Genomic DNA, 12,522 nt, shown 5'->3' with positions numbered 1-12,522 from the left:
TGTGCCTCCTATATTATTTGTGGGAACTCAGAAGATCAACTTCATGATTTTCTAATGCTTAGAGTGCCCAAGGAGGCAGTGAGAAAACCCCTCCTTGCCAAGCAATTGAAGAACAGCTCTGACAATCTGCAGGAGCAAGTTCTCTCTGTTGTTCTAAATAAAATTCAGAGAATTTAATCAATATCTCTTTGATCAAATCTGGCCAATCCAGGGATAAGTCTGAAATGTCCCTTGATTTGATTTAATTTTCCTAGCCACATGCAAGAGAGGCATCAAACATTCATTCAAGTTCTATCACGTGGGCAATTCATTTTATTCAACTTTGGTAAGAAATATTAGACTTCATTTGAATTTTCTCCCTTGTTTCCTAGGACTGGTAGAAAAATCTATTGCTCTTTACCCTCAATTCCTAAACTTTCCTGTCTATTATTACTTTTAGAGCCTGTCTTCCTCCTCTTTTCTAGTTCCTTCTTACAATATGCAGGACTCTGAACCATTCATTTATTCATTTGGTCACTTGCTTAGTTTTTCTGGACACATTAAAAGAACTGGCATTTGCCTATGTATGAAATTGTTAAATGCCTTTCATCACTGGGTCTCCTTTTTTCTATATTGATTACTTTGGGATAATTATTATGAGACGTATTTCCTCCTTCAGACAAAATGATTGTATGGATTTCTCATTCTTGGACTTTCCCTTGCACCATTGACATGTCCTTTCCTCTTTCCTTCAAGACCCACCACCCCCCTCGCCACTTAATCCTCAGGTATGAAGCCAAGGATTAGATGGATACATGAGAGTGTCTATATTCTTTTTAAAGTGCCCTCTTACCTTTTTAAAACAAATATGTTGATAAAGAAAATCACTTCTCTGAGGCCTGGGGCCTAGAAGACAAAAAGATAGCCAGTCTGGTTGGAAAGCAGCTCCTGAAATGAGTAGAAGTTAAGTTTTGTTGTCTTTGCTCTGCATTTGGGTAAAATCCACAAAGGATCATTCACTGCATATACAAAGTCATTTAAATCCCACTCTGCTATTGATTATTCTAGTCCCTGAAGTGATTTAAAGTTTTAAAATTGAAGTGACAAAGTTAAGAAACTTTCTATACATCTGGGATTATGTCCCCAAGATCCAATTATTCTGAAGTCCCTCCAGAAATACTTTCTTGTCTCCTTCCCTTCCTTCCTACCCATCTTTCTGAAATGTTGGAAAGCATTAGGAGGAAAGGTCTTCTTGGCCTCATTGAAATAAACCCCCAATCAATAAAAACTCTCATGATAGACCTGGGAGAATGTGAAACCTACTGTACAGGATAAATCCTTGTAGTTCAATATTGTTGGCCATTTCCAAGTTCAAGATCTTAGGACTAGAAAGAAACAATTGACCTCAAAAGCCCCCTCTTATCTGGCTCCTACCCAATAGATTCTAATCTCCTGCCCTAAAACAGGCCTTTAAAGGGCATTAGAAGGGTCATAAACTTATCTGGTCGTGGCTCCTGCCATGAGAATTTCATGTGCATAGCTGTGGGATTGAAAAAGACCAGCTGATCAGAAGTGACAATTTGTTGTTTGAGGTCTTTGCCTGTGTGTGTGTGTGTGTGTGTGTGTGTGTGTGTGTGTAGATCTGTGCTCTGGTTAGAGCATGGCTGTATTGCCACTGAAATCCGGTAACTTCCACTTCTAAGACCAAAAGCTAAGAGCTGTGACCACCCAGGCAGCACTCAGAAGGATCTTCAACTTAGACATGTTTTTCTGATATGTTATTGTTTCTTAATAACATTCTAGTTTTCCCTTTCTCATTGAATTCTAGGGATGGTGAGTGGCACATGTGTTGCGGGTCTCAGTTCACAGATGACTTAGGTACAAGAGAAGCCTGTTTAGCATCAGGAACAAATTTAAAAAGACATGGTCAGTTCCTTCTGCCTCTTCCACAAATGAAACACACTTGTCTTGTGTGTTGGCTTTGAAAAATCTTAGAATCAAATATATGCCAATGAATAGTGGTAAATCATTTAATTATGCCTTGTGTTGAATTTTTTCCCATGAAATAGACTATACATATAGAAGAATGTAAAAAGCATATGTGTAATGTTTAAGGGAAAATTATAAAATACACATCATGTATTCCTGAATCAGGTTAATAATTAATGTTCTTGTACCTTACTCAACTGTCATTTTGCTCTTTCTCCCCATTTCAGTCCCTTAGGAGACCCTCTTTACTCCCCAGTCAAATTATATTCTCTTCTTCTCTTTCTTCCAGAGGTGACCATTTTTCCAGTTTTGTAAAAACTATTTTATGCTAGCTGACTCTTAATGATCCCCATCTCACCCTATGATTTTCATCTCTCATGATCAAATACTACCTGGTACTGCTGGGAAGGACTTTTGTCAACATAATTAAAGTCCCAAGTCAGTTGACTTTAAGATTAGAAGATTATCCAAGTGGGTCTGATCCAATCAGTAAGAAGTCAAATTCAAATCATGGGGAACATTCCACAATGCCATTTATAAATTTAAAGTTGGAGGAGACCACAAACAGAGACTAAAGAGCTGTCCCAAGGAGCTAAGAATGACCCCTTGGGACAAGCAACAAAGAAACTGAAACCCCCATCCACCAACCACAAGGAACTATACTCCACCAACAATCTGAATGAGCTGGGAAGAGTTTTTTTTAAATTTTATTTAATTTTATTTTTTTCCCCTCAGTACCTAGCCCAACTCACCCAGACTTGCAGAACTGTGAAATAACAATTGGGTGTTGCTTGAAACTGCTAATTTTGGGTCCTTTGTCATGCAACAATAGAAAATTAATGGGCATTCTTTTGATTTCTTTCATGGTTTTACCACCTACAAATACATCAATGAATCAGAAAAATGGAATAACAATTGTAAACCCAGCTTTTTAAGGAAAGGGAAAATTTGCTACTATTTGAGAGAGGACTTATCAGAGAATATAAGCTCAAGGTTTTAATAGTCCCTTCTGGGTAAGTCGAGGACTGTAGTGTGGCCCCACCTAGCCCCTCTTATCCCACTGGTGCCAAATATCATCAGAGGGAGTGAGTTGTTTTATGTTTTCTGCTTCTGACCTCTCAGTTTGGTCCCCTTTCCACTTTTAGGAACAGGTCAAAGCAGAATTCTGTGTGGGGTGGAATGCGTGCTTCAATTAGTTCCAGCAACAAGCCTTAGAGAGAGAAGAGGGAACTTTATGAGTGTATGGTCAAGATAAGGCAAATAAAGGAAAAAAAATGGGCCCTGTGTCTGAGGCATTGTATCCTGGAGCTCACCACCATGGGCAGGATGAGTCTCTGGAACACAATCCTTCATAGGCCTGGCTCTGAATCCCGGGGTTCCTCTGGGCTGGGTGCCTTCTTCTGTGGGGAAGATGACCATGATGCTGGATCACCCTTCGCCACATCGAGGATTCCTTACACTACTCTTATAGTTGGAACCCCTGTTTCTTTTAGTTATTTCTTCCTATTTCTTGGTTTACTCCTTTGTTTTGGTGGACCACATTATTTTAAAAAATTTTTTGTTTGTTCTTTTTACTTCTACATGAGAGTAGAATGTATCTTGACATATTATGCATACATGGAGTATAACTTCCCATTCTTGTGGTTGAACATGATCTAGAGTTACACTGGTCAAGGATTAATATATGAATATAGGAAAGTTATGTCCAATTTATTCTCCTGTCTTTCCCATTCTCATTCCCCCTCCTTTCCCTTCATTCCCCACTGTCTAATCCAATGAACTTGTATTCTTCCCTCCCCCAACTTTTTGTGAGTTAGCATTCACATATCAGAACATTCAGCCTTTGGTTTTTTGGGATTGGCTTATTTCACTTGGAATGATAGTCTCCAGTTCCATCCATTTTCCAACAAATGCCATAATTTCATTCTTCCTTATGGCTGAATAACATTCCATCATGTATATATACCACATATTCTGTATCCATTCTTCTGTTGAAGGGCACATAGGTTGGTTCCATAGCTTAGCTATTGTGAATTGAGCTGCTATAAACATTGATGTGGCCATATCACTATAGTATGCTGATTTTAAGTCCTTTAGCTATAAACCAAGGAATGGGATAACTGGATCAAACATGGTTTCATTCCAAGTTTTCTGAGAAATCTGGTGGAGCACATTCTTGAATGTCTTTTTGAGGAAGTAGAATTGTATACACATTTTTGAGATCTTTTTTTCTGCACATATTTTGATTCAACCCTTGTAAATGGCTGACATTTTGGTGATATATTAGTCAGAATTCTCAGGGAAAATGGATCCAAATAGGATAGGTATACACACACACACACACACACACACAGGTTCCCTTTTACTCATCCTTTATATTCTATTTATGCCTTCAACTGATTGGATGAATCCCACCCACATGTGCCTTAGCATCTCTAGGATTCAAATATTAATTTCATCCACAAACACCTTCCCCAGACATATCCATTAAATGTTTGACTCTTTCATTTCTTCCCCAACCCACCACTACCCAGTGCCCAACTTCTGGACTTGGGTCTGCTGTGAAGCTCAGGAACAAGTGGAAGAGAATGGCCCACACCATTACCTGGACCCCAAGACTCCCAGACACTCCCAGGGGGTGCCCTGGGCACTAGCGGGGAATTCACTCCAGGAAGCTATGCCTCATGTAAACTCTTGACGTCTTATTGTTTGTGTAACTCTAAGCTCTCTCCAAAATTCTGGAATAAGGAGAAGAAGGAGATTTGGGTATGAAATCAAGGAGGCTAGGTAAAAATTCTGTAGCTCTTAATTTGAATTATATGTATATGTATGAATGATGTATTTGATCTAAATCTAAATTATTTGATATAAATATAATCATGGTACACTTAACAAAAGGGATATATTCTAGGAGATATATTTTTAGGCAAACATCCCAGAGTGTATTTTCACAAACAGATGGCATAGCCCACTACATACGTAACCTATTGCTCTGCCAGAATTGCTCTGGCAAGTAATTTTCCTCCACAAGTAACTCTTGTAGAATTTCCAAAAATTCTTCAGCTGCCTTCACATCAGCACTCGCCTACTCACTGGGTGCTCTCACAGTACGTAATGAATAATGATTCTTGAATTGTTTAGACCACCCAGAGTTATCAGTAAATTCAGTCATATCTGGGTCCAGTCTTTTCTTTCAACATCACATTTTGTTTGTTTGTTTGTTTGCTTTGGCCATTATCGTCATGGTGCTGCTGAGAGGAATACACTTCTGTGTCCGGTCTTCAATTCAGGTCATTAGAAACTTCTCCATTTGTGATCAAGACCCTTCACACCTTTTTGTTAATCTCATTGCCTTCCATGAGACAGATCCTTTAATAGCCTCTGTCGCTTCATTCTTATTCTTCAAGATCATAGCTTTGGTGGAATGAGATGTGCTTAACTGCTGAGCAATAACTGTTATGATCTGAGCTTAATCAATACAGATTATAGGTTATTAAATATTAATAGTAGGATAATAGGATTATGTGTTATAGAAAAAACAATATTAAGTTGTTTCTAAGATGTTGAAAATTGTTCTTCTGTATTTCAAATGCCCACAAATGTGCTCAGACCCAGGATGTGGTTATCTGTTTTTGCTCTGTAACTGCTTTCTCAGCCCTTGTATCCTGCTTGCTTGCCTGTACCTACGTTTTCGAGGATGTGGTTTTTTCCCCTTATGCACCCCATAGAACTCTAACCCAGCACTGTTCCTGGCGGAAACAATTCAGGTCCTGCAGGGGAGCTTTTGCCAGCTGGCTAAATTAAAAAAAAAAAAAAAACTCTCTAATTTGGGCAAAGTTCGTACTGACAGTGTTTTCTAAGCAATCAGCCCACAAGGTAACCATCACTGATTTTTCACCCTCATAGTCCTTAATCGTTTTTCACTTTATTTACGGGTTATTCATTTGACAAGGTCTCCAACTGGGAATATTGGCCATGATTTTTGTAAGCTTGGGGCCATGATGAATGAAACAACATGAGATAAAATTAAACACAAGACAAAATGATGCACTACAGAGACACTGGAAACATGAAATGTATGACCTGCTGCCACTGTAACATGGTATATTATTTTATAGTAAACTTCTTTGATAAGCAGAGAATGCTCTAAAATAACAATAGAAAGTATAGTTTAGTAAGTACTTAAGTTAGTAACATGGTCATTGCATTTATTATTATTTTCAAGAAGTATATACATACATAATTGTATGTGCTATACTTTTATATGATTGGCAGTGCAATAGTTTGTTATACCAGCATCACCATAGACATGTGAATAGTGCATTGTACTATTATGTTACAACTGCCATGATGTCACTAGGCAATAAAAATTTTTCAGCTCCATTATAATCTTATGAACTAATGTCAGATGTGATACATTGTTAAATGAAACATTATGTGACACATGGACATATACATACATATATATATATATATATACACACACACATATACATACATATATATTTATATTTTTATATATATATATATATATATATATTTCTTTTTCCCCCTTCCCAGCTCATTTCACTGAGAAGTCCTAGAAACCATTCCAAACTCAATAGCACCTGTAGCACCCAGATTGTGGCTTCTAAATAACATTCCTCACTAAAGGAAGCAAGAATTCCTAGAGAAAATGGCTATTTCCAGGTCGCAGAGGAAGTGTGATGTTGAGCATGGAACATCTTGACATACCTGAGATCAGGGAAGTCATCAAAGATATCACAGCCATGCACAGGTCTCAGGAGCCATGAGCTCATGCCTGCACTTGCATTGACTACTCCCAGGTCTCCAGATCTAATCACCGATTTATGGAAAACACCAACACGGACACCACAGAACTGCAGTCAGCAAAACACAGCCATGGGAAATTACTAGTATCCTGTAGTGGGAAATAAATTCTTCCCCAAAAATCTAACTTGAAAGATATGTTAGTGGTGGAAAAAACATAAAGGAAAAGAAAAAAAGAAGAGAGAAAGAAACTAAAAGAAACTAATCATAATGTGTGGTTTTATTTGGAAGCTGATTCAATTGAATAAATTGATATAAGACATTTTGGGACATACAAATGCTGGATGATTAATGAGCTCAAGGAGTCATTGTGAGGTTTTAGATGAGATGATGGTAAATTATTTATATTTTTATAACAATACCAGTTAATTTTAGAGATAAATTCTGAAATATTTAAATATGAAATATATGATTACCTGGGATTTGCTTCACAATAATCCAGGAAAGGGAAAAACAATCCAAAGGGGTATGGATACAGGAAATGAATACTTAAGGATTATTCTTTCTACTTTTCTATAGGATTAAGTCTTTCCATTAAATAAAATAAAACAACATTTCCCCAAAACTTAGCTCATGTACTGAGGCCTCTATTTCTGTTGTCATGTGGGTGTGGATCTTTCCATGCATTTGCTTTAGCATCTATCACTGCAGACCACTTTCTTTTCTTTGCTAGGCTCATGGCCACACTAGTCCTTTACATGGTGTCTCTGTTCAAGGGTCCTATGAGAGCTAAGAGATGTCTTCATCTCCAAATTCCAGATTGTTTGGAGAGAAAATGTGATTATTCCAGTTTGGGTCAAATTTTCTTATTATTATTACTGTGGGGAGCCACATTGAGTTACCACGCCTTCCAGTCCTGACATGTCCCCTCCATCCCCCATAGCAAGGCCAGTCTTTTCAATAGGCGTACCCCTGGGTTGAGCTACACTCACCTATTCTTTTGTAATTCCACCCCTTTGCCCTGTTTGGGATAGAATGTTCCATGGAAACTCACTCTGTGTGTCCCCTTCTCTTGCTCTGCCTTTGGGTGTGGCCTGCCAAAATGTCAGTTAACCTGCTGACAGCAGACTTCAGGAAGCTAGATTCAACCCCCTGAAACTTGATCCATTGCCTCATTTGAATGGCTTCTCCCCCATAAAAGGGTTCAGCACGTGCTCTCTCTCTCCCTCTCTCTCTCTCTCTCTCTCTCCCCGTTTCTGCAGACCCCTAAGGTCAGAGGAGCCCTCACAGGACCCTAAGAAAAAGGTATCTCTGTCTCTTGTGAGATTATTTCACACAGCCCAGTTCACCTGGGTGACCCTGAGTGTTTTAGTCGTGAGAAACGCGACATGTTACTATTGTTATTTTGCTACTAGGAATTGAACCAGGGGCTCTCTACCACTTAGCTACATCTCCAGTCCTTTCATATTATTTAGTTTTTAAATTTTCTATTTTTATTTTTTGAGACAGAGACTCTCTAAGTTGCCCATGCTGGTTTCAAACTTGCAATCCTCCAATTTCCCGAGTGGCTGGAATTATAGGCATGTGCCACCTCACCCAGCTATGGGTCAAATCTCTAATTACCTAAGGTCAGGGGAATGAACAGGACTGTCTTTCAGCTGATACTATGGGAGAGTACATCCTGCCTCAGGAAGAACTTTCTAGCTAGTGTACCACAGGCTGCAAATGTGCCAAGCTCAGAGTCTCCCTGGAGTGACCAAGCCAGTGACCTAAACCCCCAGGAGAATTGCCTTTAGTCAAGAGTAGACTCATCCACGTATCTCAGAAAGCCATACACATCCCATTATTTTCTCTGTCTTTCATGGAAAAAGATTGGAATATATGGAACTAAGGAGGAGAGCAGGATGCAGATGGAAAGCAGATTTCAGAGAAATTATCTATAATATAAAACAAGTTTCAAGATGATAACCATAGTAAATAGGGAAGTTGGAAACTAACCAAGGTGTGTTGCAAAGTTCTGAGGCTAATAGCACTATACTGCCTCATCCAACTATTCGGGCATTGTTTTTGTCAAGTATTGCCAGGGTCCATAGATTCTGAAAAGTGAACATAACATGCAGGTTGAGTGTTGAAGTTTTCATGGTGCCACAGTTCAGATTCCCCAGGAAGCAGACCTGAGACATATCACAGTACCGGGGGTCAACATGTGGAAAGGAAGGGAGCATGCCCATGGGCAAGCCAGCTCAACTAATTCTACTCTTTTTTTTTTTTACAGCATCTTTTTTTTATTCTTTTTTTTTTTATTGTTGGTCATTCAAAACATTACATAGTTCTTAATATATCATATTTCACAGTTTGATTCAAGTGGGTTATGAACTCCCATTTTTACCCCGTATACAGATTGCTGTATCACATCAGTTACACTTCCATTGATTTACATATTGATGTCAACTAATTCTACTCCTTAGCTAATTCCCAAAGATGACAGACTCTGGACCTCTTCTCAGCTGCATGGTTCAGCCTGTCAGGTTTCCCACCGCCCTCAGTGAGCTACCTTGCTCCAGGCCAGGGTTCCATCCTCTGCTTATCTCCTTTTGCCATCTGCCATTCAGCTTCCCTCAGATTGCAGGCTCTCTTCTTCCCCCAGGGGTCCATCCCTCAACTCTCCAGGCTAGAGGACCAGACTATGTACATAAATGAGACTTACTGAGGGCGGGAAACCAAGCTTGAATTGAATGCCAGCTATGGCTCTCCCAGGCTGGGTTTCTCCACATGGGTACTATAGGATGGCACTACTTGCTCTCAGAGGAAATGCCCTACATGGATTCTACCTGGTCCCAACTCCTCAGAGTCCCAGGAAAAGGAAAAAGACCAACTTCTTTTTTATCACCAAGCTCAGGCCCATCTCCAAGAAGAGATATAATATGAAGACGTGTAATCACATCTAATATGAAAACAATTTTTTATACTACGTTGTAAATACAGAATATGACTCAAAACAATGCCCTAAAGCTTTGATTCAGGCTCTCTTCAGGGCCTCCTTTCAAGAGCAGGATTTTGGCTTTACTTTCTGAAGCACAAAGTTTGTCACCCCCAGGCTGATCACATTGATGGAGATGTCAGCACAGGCCAATTTTAGGACTCCTAGCTTAGAAAAAGGAGCAATCTACTCCCAAAAGAAAATTCAGACTTGCACAATAGAGAAATCAGAACCCATCTGAGAAGCACTCATCCTTCAAGGCACACTCCCATCAGCTTTTAGGTTTCATCATGTTCATCGTGTCCAGTAGGAACAAAGCATTACATATGCAATTCGACTTTCTGGTCATTGCTCTTCACATGTGTCTTCTCTGGGGAACATATTCTTTTGAGATTCACAGATGAAAGCAGCCAAGAGGCACAGAAGTGTGGGAAGATCTGTCCTCCAACCATCACTGGGTAACATGCTTCTGAAACACCACCAGGTTCCTCACAGCAGCCTTCACATCCTTGTTCCTCAGGCTGTAGATGATGGGGTTCAGCATGGGGGTCACCACCCCATAAAACAATGAGATGAGCTTGTCTGCCAGGTCCTGTTTGTCAGCCCCCAGAGGATCCTTAGACTTGGGCTTCCCATACATGAAGAGGATGGTCCCATAGAAGACAATCACCACTGTGAGGTGGGCAGAGCAGGTGGAGAAGGCCTTTTTCCTCCCCTCAGCAGAGGGGATCCTCAGGATGGTGGCAAGGATGAAGACATAGGAGAAAGAGATGAACAGGACTGGGACCCCCAGAAAGATCACATTAGTCACCCCCATGCTGATCACATTGATGGAGATGTCAGCACAGGCCAACTTCAGGACAGCCAGGATCTCACAGGTGAAGTGGTTGATGACATTGTCCCCACAGAAAGGCAATCTCATTGCAAGGGATGTTTGAACCATGGAGGCAGCACTCCCTGCTGCCCAGGAGATGACAGCCATGGGCATGTAGGCAGCCTTGCTCATGACCACAGGGTACCTAAGGGGGTTGCAGATGGCCACATAGCGATCAAAGGCCATCATGCTCAGGAGAACACACTCTGTGGCTCCCATGGCAAAGGAGAGAAACATCTGCACAGCACATGCTGAGAAGGAGATGGTCTTCCTGGGGGTGAGGAAGCTGTCAAGAATGAGGGGGACGGAGGAGGTCGTGTAGCAGATGTCCAGGAAGGAGAGGTTCCCCAGGAAGAAGTACATGGGTGTGTGCAGGTGAGAGTCAAGGAGGGTCACCAAGATGAGGACACCATTGCCCAACAGAATCACCAGGTACATGAGCAGGATGAGCACAAAGAATGTTTTCTCCAGCTTTGGGTGAGCTGATAGACCCAGGAGAACAAACTCTGACACAGATCCTGTCTGGTTGGCGGTTTCCATGGTGTGTCTTCTCTATCAACTGAAGAATATACCTAGAGGTCCAAGCTCAATACTCTTCACTTTGCAAATGGCCAAGGCACCTGTTCTGGAATTCCAGTCTGGCTAAGTGCCAAAAAAATCATCTGAAAACCCACAGTATTTACATCTTCCAAGACTGAGGAGCAACAAAATCAGATATAGTTTGGGGGCCATAAGACATAAAATTTACAAAGTTTAAATTGATGATTCTGATAAATTAATGCATTTGATTATTGACAAAGACAGATAAAAGCAGCCAAGAGGCACAGAACTGTGGGAAGATCTGTCCTCCAAACATCGCTGGGTAACATGGTTCTGAAACACCACCAGGTTCCTCACAGCAGATTCAGTGTTCTGTATGGTACTTTATCTCTTTAATCAAATGACTTTAAATTTACTTCATGATCTCCCACTTTGTTCCAGATATTAATGACATTAGTTGTAAATCCTCACTTTATGTTTATGTCATCTTTCCATATTATTATTATTATTATTATTATTATTATTATTGAAAATGCTCCTGTTTTTCCCAAGATCTTCCTTCTCATAGACAAACACCAACCACAGTACTTTCGATCTATCTATCCATCCATCCACCCATTACTTTATTCATTGTTTCTGAACATCTATACACCAAAATACTTCTTGATCAGCCAGTATGTGGATACAGCAATTTTTGTGAGGATCAGAGGTAAGTCATGGCCCGGGGTTAAATGGGCTCAGAACCTGAAAGGGAAGAAAATCATAAGGATTCAGTAGAGATCAGAGTATCCTAAAGGGCAACCTGGGTATTGGCAGGAACAGGGGTCATAGAAGGCTTTCTTGGTGATGTAGAATCCAAATAGGTCTTAAAGGAAAGGGAAGATTAGACATAATCTAAGGAAAGTGGAGAGGTTTGCAAGGTGACTTGTGGTTCTGAAAATTCTGTTATATCGTTATAGTTTAAATCTGGCATTTCGTGGAGATATAGAAAGATGACCCCAGAAACCCACAGTGGTTTATAGTCGCAGAAATCTAGTTCTCTTAGGCAAATGAAGCAGTACTTAAAACATTTTGTTTTGTTTGTTTGTTCTGTTAAGTTTCATTTTCTTTGGGTGAGTATCCACACAGGAATCGATGGACATATAGTTTTCGTTGTCTTTTGTTTCAGCAGCTAAGTATATCACCCAGACTGAGACTCTGATGCTAACTATACTCCTTGCAAATGGCCAAGGCAAGATCTTGTCCAACCCTCTCTCCCTCTCTAGATTCTTTTCTGCCAACACGGGTGTATGGCTTTTCAGTTTCAGTTTGATCTCTTCTGGTGTTGAAGAGTTTACTACATCTCCAAACAGCCCGCCCCAGATTTGCAGAGCTCTGGAATTTCAGAAAA

General features: G+C 40.2%; 1 protein-coding gene across 1 annotated transcript; it reads right to left on the bottom strand.

Moving 5' to 3' along the window:
* Positions 1-10,169: 10,169 nt before the first annotated feature.
* LOC308642604 (olfactory receptor 13C7) lies at positions 10,170-11,132 on the bottom strand (the record flags this gene model as incomplete). Its single annotated transcript, XM_081281727.1, has 1 exon — positions 10,170-11,132. One exon carries the CDS (start codon positions 11,130-11,132, stop codon positions 10,170-10,172), a length of 963 nt encoding a protein of 320 aa, XP_081137853.1.
* Positions 11,133-12,522: the final 1,390 nt, after the last annotated feature.

This window comes from Spermophilus citellus (genome assembly GCF_964194105.1).
Source record: "Spermophilus citellus genome assembly, chromosome: 2".
Taxonomy (NCBI): Eukaryota; Metazoa; Chordata; class Mammalia; order Rodentia; family Sciuridae; genus Spermophilus; species Spermophilus citellus.
The sequence above is the reverse complement of the archived record's forward strand: the minus strand, read 5'-3'. Positions and strand labels throughout refer to the sequence as shown.